At 39.4% G+C, this 15,325-nt stretch overlaps 1 protein-coding gene across 1 annotated transcript in view; it reads left to right on the top strand.

The window, feature by feature from the left end:
• mub (poly(rC)-binding protein mub) overlaps nt 1-14,921 on the top strand; it is a 164,812-nt gene extending 149,891 nt beyond the window's left edge. Inside the window, exon 12 of the mRNA XM_018027351.2 lies at nt 58-14,921. Within this exon, the coding sequence (XP_017882840.1) occupies nt 58-142 (85 nt within the window). The 3' untranslated portion in view covers nt 143-14,921. The remainder of the gene's footprint in view (nt 1-57) is intronic.
• The last annotated feature ends 404 nt before the right edge of the window (nt 14,922-15,325 follow it).

Raw genomic sequence — 15,325 nt, 5'->3', positions numbered from 1 at the left:
CGGCGCCAGCCACACGGATCACATCCGGTCTGACATAGACGGCCAATTCTGTTTCAGGATATCGCAAGAAACGACGGGGCTATCGATACCCGCGTACCACTTCATCCCACCGGACCACATCGTTAAGTCACCGATCCACTAAAAGTGGTCAGACACACACGTATGTCGTTGTCGTCGTCGAAAGGACGCGGGGCGTCGCGACGCACGCGAAGCTGTCACAATGGCATCTCGGGGCTGGGCCACGCACTGTGTTCAACCAGCTTGCTAATCGACACACACGTATTAACACGCATCAATTACACACACAGACAGACACCACACACGGTTGATTAAAAAAGAAAAAAAGAATTGCAGACAGAATATAGATAACACGTACAGACAAATATACGAGGGAAGCAAAGGTGGACGAGAAAAATGGAATACCGCATCGGAAGGGAAAGGGAGGACGTACGCAACACTGTACACGTGCACACACACAAGACACAGAAATATATGTATGAAATTCAGATACGTTATCGTAAACGGTTAAACGAGGGAAGTACGCGTGGATAACGCGTCACGGATTTAGATACACGTGAACAAACACACGCGCGCGTACACGTGTGGGAATATCGTGCGCGCGCTCTCGACAAGAGGATCACAGAGGTGTACATAAGGAGAAGGTAGGACGCAGAGAAGTGAGGCAAGGGTTGAATCGAGCACGCGCTTCATGATAATGATATAAAAACAAAAAAAAAAATGAAGAAAAAATACGCAAGTAGAGACGAAGAAAGCACGCACGCGCGTACACGGATATATTATAACATATATATTATATATATACTCGAATGTACAAAATTGTACAAAAAGAATATTTAAACGAACAAAAGAAACAAAAAAAAAAACGTTTAATAACGATGCACGCCGCAGCCCGTAATACATAGACACACATACACCGTGGCTGCTGCCGATTGGTAAAGGGAACAAGCCAAAGATATGTTAGTTTTCATTTTTATATTTAAAAAAACGAGAGAAAAAACAAAACGAGAGTACGAGAGATGCGGAAGGAGAGTACTACGCTGACTGAAAATATCATACTACCTGTTCGGGAATTGGACTTTCGCTACAAGCACAGTAAAATTGTTTCTACCTTCCGATAGTCGGAAACTAAATTTTTAGACGGAAAAATCGATTAAGTTGTAATTAGATAAAATTTTTTGTGGGTATGGAAACGTGTCCCAGGATTCAAAGAAATTCTGATTCTAAAAAAACGTTTCATATTTTCGATCAGAATAGTACGAGAGAATTATTATAATTATTAATCATGAATGTATGAAACGAGAACGCCGAGTAACTATATTAACGTGTAATTAGGCCGGTTGCTAGAATTTGTTCTACCGCTGACTATTTTAAGGATTGGAGACTGATGGGTTTCTTTCCGCGCCCTTTAGCTAATTGAAAATGTTGAATCAGTCGAGAGGGACGAGACCTCTCGTCGGATATTCGTTCGATCTCAACCTCGGAAATTATTATTTTTAATCGATGACATTTAAATTATTTAGGTCTGTTTTAAACGTTGATTTTAAAGAGTATTCGCGGTAAATAGAGAATCGTTTCGCGTAGACATTTCTCTATTTTTTTCTTGACTCATCAGCAATTTCTCTTTCAACACTTGAATTTATTTCCACTTTAATTGGAAAAGAAAATTCGTTTTAACTTGAGAGTTTTATTCGTCAATGATAATGAACGGAGAAGATCAAGCTTCAGTGTGCAATCGCAGCAAAGAAGTATCACTTGGGATTCTTGTGGAGTTTCCAGATATCTGCCATCGGTCAACTTTCAAGTGATATTTTTTATGGTAATAGATTCTGTTGTCTCTGTAAATCGAGATAGAAGCGGAGGAGTCTTGACTCGATAATTGATTTCTGATCAATAGTTCTCTTGTCCTCTTTGATCAAAGTGAACCATTCTTCAGGAGGTTCAGTATACTCGAGTCCTCCATCTATTCGAAACGGTAATGAGGACTCCTCCGAGGAAGATTCTAGGAATCTGTACGATACAATGGCTGCAGTTCTGACGCGTCAGAAATCAGAATAGTATCGACTCGTCGAATCCAGCTGGTCTCAGAACAAAATTACTCCAGTTATCCGCGTTTCGTGTCTTTCCTTCATCTTTCAATTACCGTCTTCACGACTGTTTGAATAAAATTCATTTTACAACAAGTAGAAATGACAATTTGCGAGCCTTCGGCATTGAAAACGGGGGAAGCTGTCCTAATTTTTTTAATTTCGGCTGAACGTTTACTTCACGTTTCATTTTTTGAGAAAACTATGAAACTCCCCCGGTTTGCAAATTTTTCAAATTCTGGAAACAACAGCGTGATGAATCTTTGAAAGGAAAACGCGTGTTCCAGCGGCGTGTGGTATACTGCGTCGACAATTTCTGAAAATATCGTCAACGCGTTACGGTCGTTTATAGAACGATTGGAAAAATATTCTTCTCACGATGATATGCGCACTTCCGTTGAAGTATCAAATGAAATTATTACGTGGAGTATAAATAACAATATATTATATATGTACATATATATATTTATTATACGATTTAAAGAAAATGGAAAAAATAAATGTAATTAGAGGAGGTGAAATAGCGATGAGAAGGTGCGAGCTGAGAGCCCAGCTTCGATCGAGCGGCGTCTTCTTCATCCTCTTCTTCGTTCCCTTCGGCTACGTTAGCTCGTTTCTATTCTTCTTAGGTAGGTTCTTGTCTACCTATGACAATTTTATGATATTTTAATCTTTAAGTTTTCGGAGATCTTTCATTCGTCGCAGGGTAAATTTAGTGTCTTCTTCTATCATCCTCGATAGAATCTTCCAATGTGTGCCAAAGCATCCCCAAGTTCTTCCTTCTACTTCTTAAATCGTCGGTGCGTTACCTTTGCGAGATTTCGGATATCTTTTTAGGCTGTTGTCCTCCAAGTCTGTTGGCTTCTTAGCAACTTAAGAGATTATAAAGAACAAGAATTATTTGTGAAGTCTTGAACGCGAGACAAGGTGTGCAATACGGCATCACACGGCCCTGTGATTGATCACTAATTTAGCTTCGCCCCCCCCCCCTCCGATCGCTCAAAATTCATACCCAATTGTAAATATTAATCGTCGTTGTTTATCGAATTATTCGTTCCCTTATCATTTTCATTGATCGTCGATCGAATTAGCGTTTCACGTTTCTATTTATTATATATTATTCGTTTTTTTTGTTATACAACGGGTAACTCGTTTAGCTGAGATTTGAGGAAAATACATATATATATCCACGAGAATATCTTATTTATACGTAGAGACCTGGTCTCATATTAGAGTGTTTTTTATTTCTCATCGCTGAGAAACGTGTACGAGAATCTGCACGTTAAATCGGAATCTGTTTGTTCGTTTCTTTCTACGTTGTATTATTGTTGACATTATTTATGATATTGATATTATTAAAGGATCGCTCTCTCTTCGTTCGTTAATTATTTCGAGCCAGTACGAATTCATTTTTTTTTTAATTACGCATACTATAATAATTATAATGAGAATTCGCAAACGTTAGCCCCTTCGCTCTCTATTATTGAACGTACGTAGGCGACGCATCGCGTAGAAAAAGCGAGAGGGGAAAGAGGAATAGTTGAAGCACGGGACAATGGAATTAGCGTCGTCGTTCGTACGTGCGACGAATAGTTCACGAGAAATTGATGAAAGATTAGGATGGAAAAGGCGAGGAAAGAGTATTTTAGATTTTTGAGACGAGGAATGCGCACGCGAATTATATACAGGGGTCTCCGTTCAAGGTTTCGTGTATAATTATTTTCCAAAAATTAGCTCGCATAACAGAATGTTCCAAATGAAAATCCTGTTTCATAGAATGTCTCGCATAGGAAGTTTCATTTGGAACCAACGATAATTTGGGAAATAAATACATGCGAAACTTCGAACGGGACACGCCGTGTAATATAAAGAATAATAAAAAAAAAAATCCAAGCTGGAGTAAAGTTAGCAAGAGTACGCTGTATGATTGTGTATATCAACAATAAATAATTGCTGTGATTAGAATCGATTACCTATATTAGTAAGTAGTTAAGGACACTTTTTAAGGCACATACGTCGAACAGAGAAAAGAACAAAAAAAAAAGAGGGATAGAGACAACAAATGTTGATTATCAGGAGCATCGTAGTAACTCGATGACACGAGTATGCATGTATTCGTGCGTGTGCATGCGTGAATGTGGAAGAGAAGAAGAAGAAGAAGTATAGTGTTGCGTGAGGGAATTAAGAACAAATAGAGTAACAGGGAAGGGAACGTTAAAGGAAAGGTTTTCAACACGTTCTGTTTTCCGAAGGGTCAAGGATGAAGTACGTGCGCGCGTGCGTGTAATCCTCCTCGATGGTTCGTGTAATACAAACAATTCGAAAAGTTGTAAAGCTAAAGCAGTCGGATGTTTCTTAGGGGTAAGAAATAAGTAAGAGGCGATTGCCGCGCGCGTTTACGTAGAAAAGTACATGTACGCACGCATACCATGATCTTTTCACTCTACTCACCTATCGAAACGATAATAATTAGATTGCTCTGATTTCTTTTAAAAAGAGAATGATTCTTTTTTTTCTTAATTAATTAATTAGCTAATTTTGTAAGCTAATAACGAATATTGTTGCTTTATTTGATAATTATAAAGCTGACCGTGAACTCGCTTCAAATTTGCTTGACGCGGAACAAGTACTTTTAAATGTATTTTAACATTTGATGTTACGTGCGTGTCGTCTTTTAGTTAAGTATTTTATTAGAAGGCTGTGAGAAAGAAATTTTATTTAAAATATGTTGTATAAAATATTTATGCTCAATGCGAAGTGACGTTGTGTTCAGAATGTTAGTATTCTTTTTGACAAAAATAAGTCTCTTGTTCTGAGCAAGTTTCGCGTGCCCACGTTCTTTCGACAACGCGGGCAGACGGTTAGCTCCAAAAGAAGCAACAGCTCGTATTTTAATCCTTAGCAAAAATCGTGAGCCAATCATTTATTTCCGATCGTGAGCCGAGTGAAAAGCGCTTCGTCGCAACGAAACGGAGGGGCAAAATGCTGTTTCTGTTTCAGTGCCCCAATAATTTTCGATGATATTAAATTTGATACGAGTAACGGTGAATCGGTATAATCTCGTAGTCTCTCCCTGTATGTCCTTGAATACAGAAACGCAAACGTGCTCGTCCGCCGACCTTCTGTCGCACCAAAAAGACGCGAGAATTTTAAAAAAAAAAAAGAACAAAATCCAATCTGTCTGATGAAACTTCGATAATGATTTCCCGAACGCGAAAATAAATCGTCTCTGGGTGTCTGCGTGATTTATGCGAAATCATTATCGAAGCCGACGTACTCCAGGAACATATCCGGTGACACATATGACTAGGCTACGAATTAATTAATCTCTCTTCTGCTCCGATGATAAGCAAGCTCGTGTATTTATTCGGCGCGTATCGTCCGGATCGAAATGACAAATCGGCGATTAATAAAATCGCTCTAGACATTTCTGTCCCGGCGTAGCATACATTTTCGAATCAGTCGACTCTTTGGTAGTGTTTAGTAGTCGCTAAGATATCGTCTGTCGTATAATTCGTAACTTCTCTTTAATTCGTTTGTAACGAGGAACCGTAGGGTTCCATATAGGGTTGGTAACGAATAAAATGGGGGTCCGATTCGTGGAGAAATTACATCGCGTTACGCATTTTGTACGGAAAGGTGCCAAAGAGATTTCTTTGCTTCCTCATTAGGTCGCCCTTCGACTCGTGTCAATTCGCGTTTTCCCTGGGCGAAATGAATTTCCCTGAAGATCTGCAAACATCTAGACGGATCTGATTTTTTTTGTCTATTTTAGTATACGTTCGTTTCCTCCAATGAAAGCGCAGGTAGAATAAATTTACCAGTGATGCGTGAAGAAGGAAGTGAAGTTCGGGAAAGAGAGGAAAACATTAGACCATGGCACTTGGAACAGTCTGTACCCCTGTAATCTCAATCTCTTTCAAGGTTCAGGCTATGGGAGAATTCAAAATATCAATCGAACATTCTTTCAAAAGATCAATTTTATCTGATGATCAATCACTGTTATAAGATCGGCGCGTGGATTCTCAAATAGTTTAGACGTTTGATAAAGAGAAAACTGGAGGACCATCTCGACGTTGCACTCCCGTCGGAGGCAACTAGAAACAATCGGACAATCGTCGAATGGTCTGTTCGTGGTGCGACACGCACCCTGTCAACCCCTTCCCGCCCCCTTTTTTCACGTCGGAATATTCGAATTAACCTCCAGCTATGTTCGAGCGCAAAATACGGGCAGCTTGATATCTGAGAAACTATGACGTGTCGTAGCAAACATTTCGTACGTTCATCGAGAAGGAGAATTTTAATCGCGGATCCAACCTTCAGTAGCCGCGTTCTATTCGTCTCGTCGTTTGCCCTCGAACAAAATTAACTGAAACCGAGAACAAAATGCGAGAGGGACGTTGCGCGCGTCAACGTCGGTAGGAAAACGTATCGTTGTGGCGTAGAGCAATCTGTTAGTGCAGGGGCCTTATCCTTACTGCGCGGACCCTGACCGGAAATCATCGCGGAATCACTCTTTTTCATTCATTGAGAAATTGTATCGCTGAAATTTCTATCCCACGAGCATAGTCTTCGGAGAACGTCCTTGAGAAGATCAGAGACGACGCGTGAACTGTTTGAATTTTTTTAAATCGTCATAAGATTCTATATGAATAATTTGGAATATAGATAAGAGTCGTGTTTAAAATGACAATAGGACTCTTGTATTAGAACAGGGTTATTGAGATTAGGAGGTACTGAATATATCGTGCAATATTTTTTAATCGTGTACGAAGAACGCGCTTCGTACGGCTTTTAATGATCGTAATTTTTATCGATTGATTATTTTTGTAAAGTCATAAGGTTACTATATAACCGAGAGGGTATTTTAACGCTCAAGGTAAAATCGAGAGAATAATCGTGAACGTGTCGATCGAAGCCGGACAGCGTTACCCTTTCTTCTTTCTTAAAGCTTGCAATTAGAATTACGATGTAATTTTACATATCACGGGGAGAAGAGTAAAAAAATTGATCATGTTTGCTCAAAATGATTAGGTATATCAAAAGTTTATGTTTTATATTATATCATTATTATTATTTGGAATATTAATAAATTCCCTCGTCAGTTCGTTCGCTGTGGGTAGGTGAATTAACGGTATAAGATTTACCCTTTTACGTTTTCAAGTGACCAAAGGGTGCAGAGGGACGTGGACAGATAATCGATAGATAAAATGAAAGAGTGGCTGGTGGGTTGAAATTTCCGGTCGATCAAGCGGAGGATCGAGGCGTTCAGAAACGGATTGAACCGAGTGGTCCGCGGCGATCCGTGTCAGGTGTCCAACCTTAACCGTAACGCAAGGCAATCAGCTAAGAAATAACTTAGTTTTTATAGGATATTGAAGCGCACGCGCCCTACTTCCGACGGGGCGCGGAATTAAGGACAAGAATAAATGAATAAAATGAATTAAAATAAAGAAGACCTTTTAGTTCTCTCGTCTGAAGGGCGCGTGGAGAGAGACTCGGGCGCGATTCTTAAACGATATAACGAAGCTCGGAGATTCTGGACGGCATATTTTTCTGTAACGATAATTAAGCGAGGCGAAGATAGAAACGGGAGAGAGAAAGAGAGCGTGTGTGGAAGCAAGAGAGAACAATAGTTGAGGCGCGCGTTCGTTCACGAAGTAAAGAAACGAGGAATCGACACGGTACACGGTTGGCGAAAGTTGAAACTGAGAAAAGGGACAGGAACAGCGCAAACGGGAATAATCAAATAGTGATGCACGGATGCGCGAGAAATATAACTGTTCCCCTTTTTACGTGTGCCAAAAAACAAATGGAATCGAACGAGATGAGATACGCTGTCGTTCAAACATTTTCAGTCAGTAAATAAACTGCAACGTCTAACCGTGTTCAGTTATCTTTCAGTATATAACGTTCAGCTTAAATATATTTTTCGAGCGGCTACTCAATTTTTTGACTGACAACGTAGATATATATACATACATACGTACATACATATACGAGATGAAAGAGGTCGTCGTGGATAGATTGTTCAGCGTACGGACGGAGCCGTGTGCCAAGAAAAGTTTAGGTGAAAAGGATCACGGACTGATTAATTACGTGTGCCAAATCGTCGTTACACAAGTAAAGACATATATACGTGTGTGCGTGGACACGGGCACACATAGTGACGTACAATTGTACCGCTGCAGCTGTTTTCTCCTCGAGTAGCGAGCTCTTTTGCTTGCCGATTTTTCGCGTTCCCTTTTGTTCACGTACTTAGCGAGAGAGAGAGAGAGAGAGAGAAAGAGAGAATAAAGAGAGCCGGCGTGTCTCAATGCTTCTTTGTTCGCGCATATAGAGTAATTCCTGGATCCATGACCGGATCTCATTTATATACGTACGTTTATATCGTAGATCGTTTATTATGTTGTACGAGAAAGAAGTCGGAGTAGAAGCGTATTGCAAGTAGTTTTGTTAGGGAATGGCAGAAAAAATCGGCATCGAGCGAAGGAATGAAATTCGTTGCAACGCATGGAATGTCCACGTTGCAGGTCCTTCAGTATCTCGAAGTAGATAAAGACACGTGCGATTGTTATAGTTTCTTACGATCAATCACAACTTTAAATCCCTGAGCTTCAAGTTATTCTAGCATTTGTGCCAAACGATTAGTCTTCCTTATATAATTTGTTGTAGCTTTTCAAAACAGATTATACTTGCACATTTTATAAAGTGAATTAATAAAAATCCACGAGGATTATGTAATTTAACACTATGTTATAGTTACTTTATTCGTAACGTGAAATACATTAATCTGATCTTTATTGATTAAAGTACTTGCATGGGATAGCAGAGTACAAAAGTCTTTGTGCATTATCGAGGGGACATTTTATCAGTTGCAACTAAACGGAAGACGAGAAAAGCATTTTCGAGGGAAGTTCGGGCATACGTCAGTTTTAGGTAATGGCCCAGAGAGATTAAACGGATAATATATACAGAAAAATACGATAGTGCGACCTTCTAACGTTGAGAGCTTTAATTGTTCGCATCGATGTTCGCGATCCATTCGAAAGATCGTCTCGCGTTATCTTAATGGTGATAACACAAAGTAGCACGCTTCCCTAAAACGAACCAAGCTGATATACTACACTCCTACACCCCCGTCTGTTCCTCCTTATTCATCGCCACCGTCTTCGATGCTCGCACGAAAATTTCTCGTGATCACCGCGAAATAAACGATCGATGAATTTCCAACGTTGTCTGATAAATCAGACCGGAAGTCTGATTAGTAATTAAAAATGATTTGGAATATATTTCATTGTAACTCGTGGCATATCAATTTTTACGAAAGAGGCCAGAAATATAGTCGAGGAGTCATTTGAATGTTTCTTAAGATCCAGGGTCGATGTTTTATTATTTTTTTATATTATAGCCGCGCTGGTCTTTCATTCGGTCGTTCAGAAAAAAGTGTCGAACGAGAATCGAGCTCCGCGCGAAAAGGTGAAGAGAAGAAGAGACACGATAAATACACGAAGAAAGCACCCCCTATTTCCTTCGCACGTCACACCCGCACCCCAACGCCAGTTCGCGTTGTCGATCAACCACAGTTGAACGAGATCTGATTCCTTCTCTTCCTTCATATTCGACGCCTTTCCTTTTCATCTTCCTCGGCCGATATCGACTTATGTTAGGAAGCCTTTACGAAAACAGGGTCATATAAATACTTACGTGTAATACGAGTATTTTAAATTTTTAAAAATCGCGATTAACGAAGCGTGAGCAGAACAAAATGAAAAAAAGTGCAGTGAGAAAATAAAATGAAAAAAAAAAATGCAAGCGTAGTAGTGTGCAGTGCGTATAACGATGAACAAACTAAATAAGAGACGCGAGAGAGAGAGAGATAAGTAAAAGCGTAAAAAATTTATACAAAAGCAAAAAAAATATGTTGAGAATGGTGAGTGTACGGGAGGAGAGTGAGAGAAAAAGAGAGAGAGAGAGAGATATCGTGATGAATGAAATCGTAGTGCCACAAAACGGAAATGTGTAATAAAAGAGGGAACGTCGCGGACTACGTCTTTCAAAGCGTGTTTTCGCTTGGTCAACGGAACGGAGCATCGCTTTTTATAAACGTGTTGCTGCGATATAATATAATGTATGTATATGTGCACATATAGCTGCATACTGTAATCGCATGTGCAGGTGCAAACTAGCGAGTTTTGCGAGAACAGGGAATAGGGATGAAAGCAGACCTTGCGTACTTGGTCGCGGTGTCGACTCGTCTAACGATCGATCACGGCGGTCTGATCGGATCCTTGATATAATAAAATCCATCACCGTTCATTTCGTTTAACACGTCAAGCTTTCGACAGGTACACGAGCCTCCGATTTATTTTACCGGAAGCTCGGTGAAATCGTGAACAGTACAAAGGGAGACGGTGAACAAAGTCTGTTTTTAATTGCCAATCTGAATGGATCAATTTCGAGAAGCTTACGAGCGTTACATTTAGGATCCAGTTATTTCGTATCGCCCTAGGGTTTAATTAAAGATCGAGTAGACAATTTTCGTGGAAACTAATCGGTTACAGGGAGGCCCGATCGATCGAAGACTACACAATTTCAGGGTAAAAAAGTTTTGTAAGCTCCCTTAAAACGAACGATACGGAGAGACAAATACGTAAATACGTACGGTCGAATTTACGTAAAAGTTTTCATTAAGAGTGTAAGGATAACGCGAGTAAGCATGAGCAAAGACGAAGTAAGACACGTGCTGTAGGTTGACGGTGCATACGACGCCGGGCGAGAGTTAGTGTCTTGAGAACGGCGCAAACAATTTTTGTCGAGCCGGCGAATCGAGAGATCGAGAGGCGAATAAAACTATGCATACGCGAGCGAGCTTGTGAAATAACATTAAATTGTGCGCAACTTGGAACGTGGGTAATTTCGAGATACTATTCCTGGCCCGACGACGTACATACTTATATATACATATAGGCATATGTGTATATATAAACGATATACAATTACTTGTAAGCATATAAGAGATATAATTTATATAGCTGTATTCTACGTCATTAGTACATGTAGGACAGGCTTGCGAGTGTTCATATGTGATCGTCTCAGCGTGAGAGTGCTTTAAAATCTAGAGACTGCGTGAGTGAGAGAAATACGATATATATATAAATCTATATATATATATATAAAAATATAAATATTAAAAGAAAGAAAGGTATATATAATTAAAATAGATAGATACGGGGAATGAGGGAGAGAGAAAGAGAGAGAGAGAGAGAGAGAGAGAGAGAAATACATTATACCTTGTAGTCGACGTTACATATCTTTGCAAGTCATTCGTTGATGAACATTATTTTGTCTGCTTTAGACATTCAGATTTTCAGCGGCGCCTAGCGATATATTAATATACATATATATATGTGTATATTATATGTGCTTGATTCACGGCAAGACCAAATCGCGCGATTCGAACAATCTAATTATTAGAGAACGGCGTCGCTGGTCGATTGTGCGATCGATTATGCGAGTCGTAGACCCGTGAACGTGATGCACAAGCGACCCAGACCTGACCCCAAAAAGTCGGGCTACATATCAGACTCTAGTTAGCGTCAAGTTCCCTACTCGGATTTCCATCGGTTTTTAAACCTCGAAACCACGATTCGTTTGGTGTAGGTATATTCACGTTGATTCGCGGCTCGAACAAAAAGTATTAAGTGTTTTACAGACGAAAGAGCCGGTGAATCATTAATTAAATCCACTGATCTCTCCCCCTAAATCACGTGCTCACCCACTTCGGGACGATCTCGGAATACGGGCCAGCTCTTATCTGGAGTAAGTTACGTATTTAACTCGAGCATGGTCACCGACAGCTCTGCCGAGATCCACCGAATCTTCATCCGGGATAATCCGTTCTTTCTCCGAGAGACAAGCCGCGTCCTAAACCTAGAACTATTCTATCGCTACTGCTATTCTATTTACCTATGCTATCGACTATAACCAGCATTAACACTGTATCCATTATCCAATTGTTCCGCGATTCGAATCGTTCATTGTCCTACTTTCGTTTATCATCAATTTCGCAAGCCCGCGTAAAAAACTCGAGTCACCTGAATGGGAACAAGAGACTAGACTCTTTCGAAAGGACGTAATCGATTCTTTTTCTCGTAGTCGGAAATTCGAAGAAGATTTTCGATTTCACGTTTTATGGTCGCGAGTATCCTCATCCCATCTCCGTCGTGTTCTTCTCTTGATTCTTTAGTCGCATGTGCTGAGAGAAAATTGACACAAGTATTTAATTAATGTTCGGAAGTTATCGATATTTGAAAATTGTGATTATTTTTATGATGCTCAGAACTGTTCGACGACGCTGAAGGAAAGAGGAAAATGATTGATTCGGTGATCAGTCACATTTCTCGAGATTTTACTACATTATTTTTATTAACGTACAATTCGTAATATAATAATTAATAATTAACTCTTGAGGAATTGAGAAGTTATAATTTTATAAGAGAAGACAATACATTACAGTAGGAAGTTAATAAAGAGTGTACAATTTTATGTACAAAATGTGTGCTCAAATTGGCGTTATAATAAAGAACATAAAAGATATAGCGTTTAAAGTATTATAGGGTGATATTCTATAGAAAGTAGGGTAATATCGTTATCTCGATGCTTCAAAATTTAATTTCTCCTACGAGGCGAGTCTAGTTTTTAAAAAAGTAATCGATCGTACTAGAATCTCGAAGAACAGTGACTCATTAAGTTCGATCAATACATATCTTCCCGAATATTATTTTCATTTTCCTACGTAGTAGTATCTATTTAATCATAAATTTCTCTCAGCACATATTTCAACATCTATTCACTGATACGAACTGCGCTCATTCTCCGAAACAATGTTCTCTCATAGCAATCTGTACTGTTATCCGTTAGCGTCATGATTTTACGTAAATTATAAGTTGTTGATTAGTTGCTACATGTTGGAACAAGAGATCATCGTGAGAGCTTCCATAAGTTCATAAGGTATCCGAAACCAAAAGACAATGGATGATGTAAAGTTGGTCACGATGATTTTTGTTCTATTCTTCAATAATTCTTTAATAAGCCTCAGTTGCTCAAAAACTCCCTCCTCTCCACTACTGCGGAGAACGTTTTCTTATCATAGGAATCGATCCATTTCCGTTTTGATAGCATGATCGAATAATTTAATCAATTAAATATACTTAATACCTAAACACGTTGTAATAAGATTTTTCGTTCTGCTTCGACGGTGTACATGATTTCCTCGCGGAAGATAGAATCCGTGGTTGAACAGCAATTGACGATCGTATATTTAAACGAACTTTAATTGCTGTTCCTATCAGCAACGGCAGCGCGTACAAGCGATCAATCGACGACGATGTCCGACGTGTAAAATCGTCACGCGACCCCACTGCATTTTTACGTTATCGTTCTTTACCTTTTCACATGTTCGGTACCGTCAGCGATTGTATATAAAATATATAAAACGTGCACACGCAAATTGTAATTTATTATCAGTGTTAAAAGAAAGGGAATAATAAAAAAAAACACTCGAACGTCGACTAGGACTGCCGAACGATGTGAAACTCTTACTCGTTCCGACAGATTAATTAATTGCGGAATATATAATACACGTATTATAACGTATACAATATAATATGTATATTATGTATCGTATACAGGGATATACTATAACCCGCACAGCATAACCACGACCAAAAAGTGCCGAAACATTGGCGAGAAATCGAGAACGGGACGGGAGAAATATAAGCTAGAGAGAAATCTATTATTATATTAATTCCGTATTCGTACACGCACGATCGTGATTCTAAAAGATCATCGATCGATCTACGCAGAGAGATACAAAGCGTACACGTATACACAAACACGCAGACAGACACACAGTCGATGTACGTAGCATTTACGTACGTACATGCATACGAATACGTACAGGTAACAAGACGAAAGAAACAGGAAAAAAAAAAAATACAAAGAACGGATGATAAAAGCACGACAGTTTTCGCATCACTACAGCAGCAGCTGCACTTCTTTTTTGATTCTCACCACACGTACTCAGACACGATTCTTGAATCAAACATTCTTTTTTAGCGGTCAGAGAGAGGGATCGCGGATTTACCATCAACTCGAATAGAGATTTAATGTTTGTAAGGGCAATAACGATTGTAAATTTTTCGAGTACACTGTATTTGAATGTGTAAGTTGCATAAAAAGACAGATTTTTTAGATATTGCACTATAATATTTATTATTCTAAGGTAAACGAGACAGGGTCGCGATTCGCCGCGCTCGCGATACCTCGCCGAATACCGCCGCGAAAACGAGAAAAAGAGAACCCACCACCACCACCACCACCACCACCCTCCCCTCGACCCTTAAATGTGGCCTCGATCGCATCGGGAAAATCGGTGCCCCGGGATCAAAACAGCGACGAACTATCGATCGCGTCCGCGATAATTTAGTTTGGCAATCCCTCGCGAAAGTGTTCCGCGCGAGCGATTATAAAATATACGTACATACAATACATAATATTGTAATTGGTTCAGTCGCGATCGACGCCGAGGCGCTAGCGCGGCTGCTTCGCGACGATCATGGATTAATATTAATTAATAAAAAAGAGGCGGAGCGAATGCATTGTTCTTTCCAATAAAAGAAGAAGCAAGATTTTTAGTGTTTACACTACAATTGATAAACGATTCTATTATTACATAATATTATATTAATAACAATATTATTACTGTAATGTTTGTTTTTGGTTATTAAAGTGTGTATATAGCAATATATTCTAGAGATGGTCTCCCTTGTTGAGTATCTTTTATACCTGTCCAGAACATTTATTTCTTCTAACGATTAATTAAAATCTGGGAACTCTCAAATCTTGGGCAGCACCCAATTGGTCATCGAGTGAAACGCGAAAATTTGATAGTCCATATCTTTGCAATAAATGATCATAGAGGGATGAAACCTCCACCGTTCGAAGTAGCAAAGGCTCCTCTTTAAAATGCCGTTTGATTCATCCCGATACGATTTCTGGTTTCGGAGATATCGTCGTGTGAAGACGAGCGTTGCCCTTCTCGCACGTTGGCCGAGTTTCTGGTCTAGCCACCCAACTGACGTGCGTTTTTTTCAGAAAATAGAAGTACCTACAACTTTTATTTGAAGCACTTTTCGATATTTTGACAAAAAAAAAAT

Source organism: Ceratina calcarata, unplaced genomic scaffold (genome assembly GCF_001652005.2).
Source record: "Ceratina calcarata isolate Rehan_Ccalc_2016 unplaced genomic scaffold, ASM165200v1 scaffold422.2, whole genome shotgun sequence".
NCBI lineage: Eukaryota > Metazoa > Arthropoda > Insecta > Hymenoptera > Apidae > Ceratina > Ceratina calcarata.
This window is presented reverse-complemented; position numbering and strand designations above follow the sequence as displayed.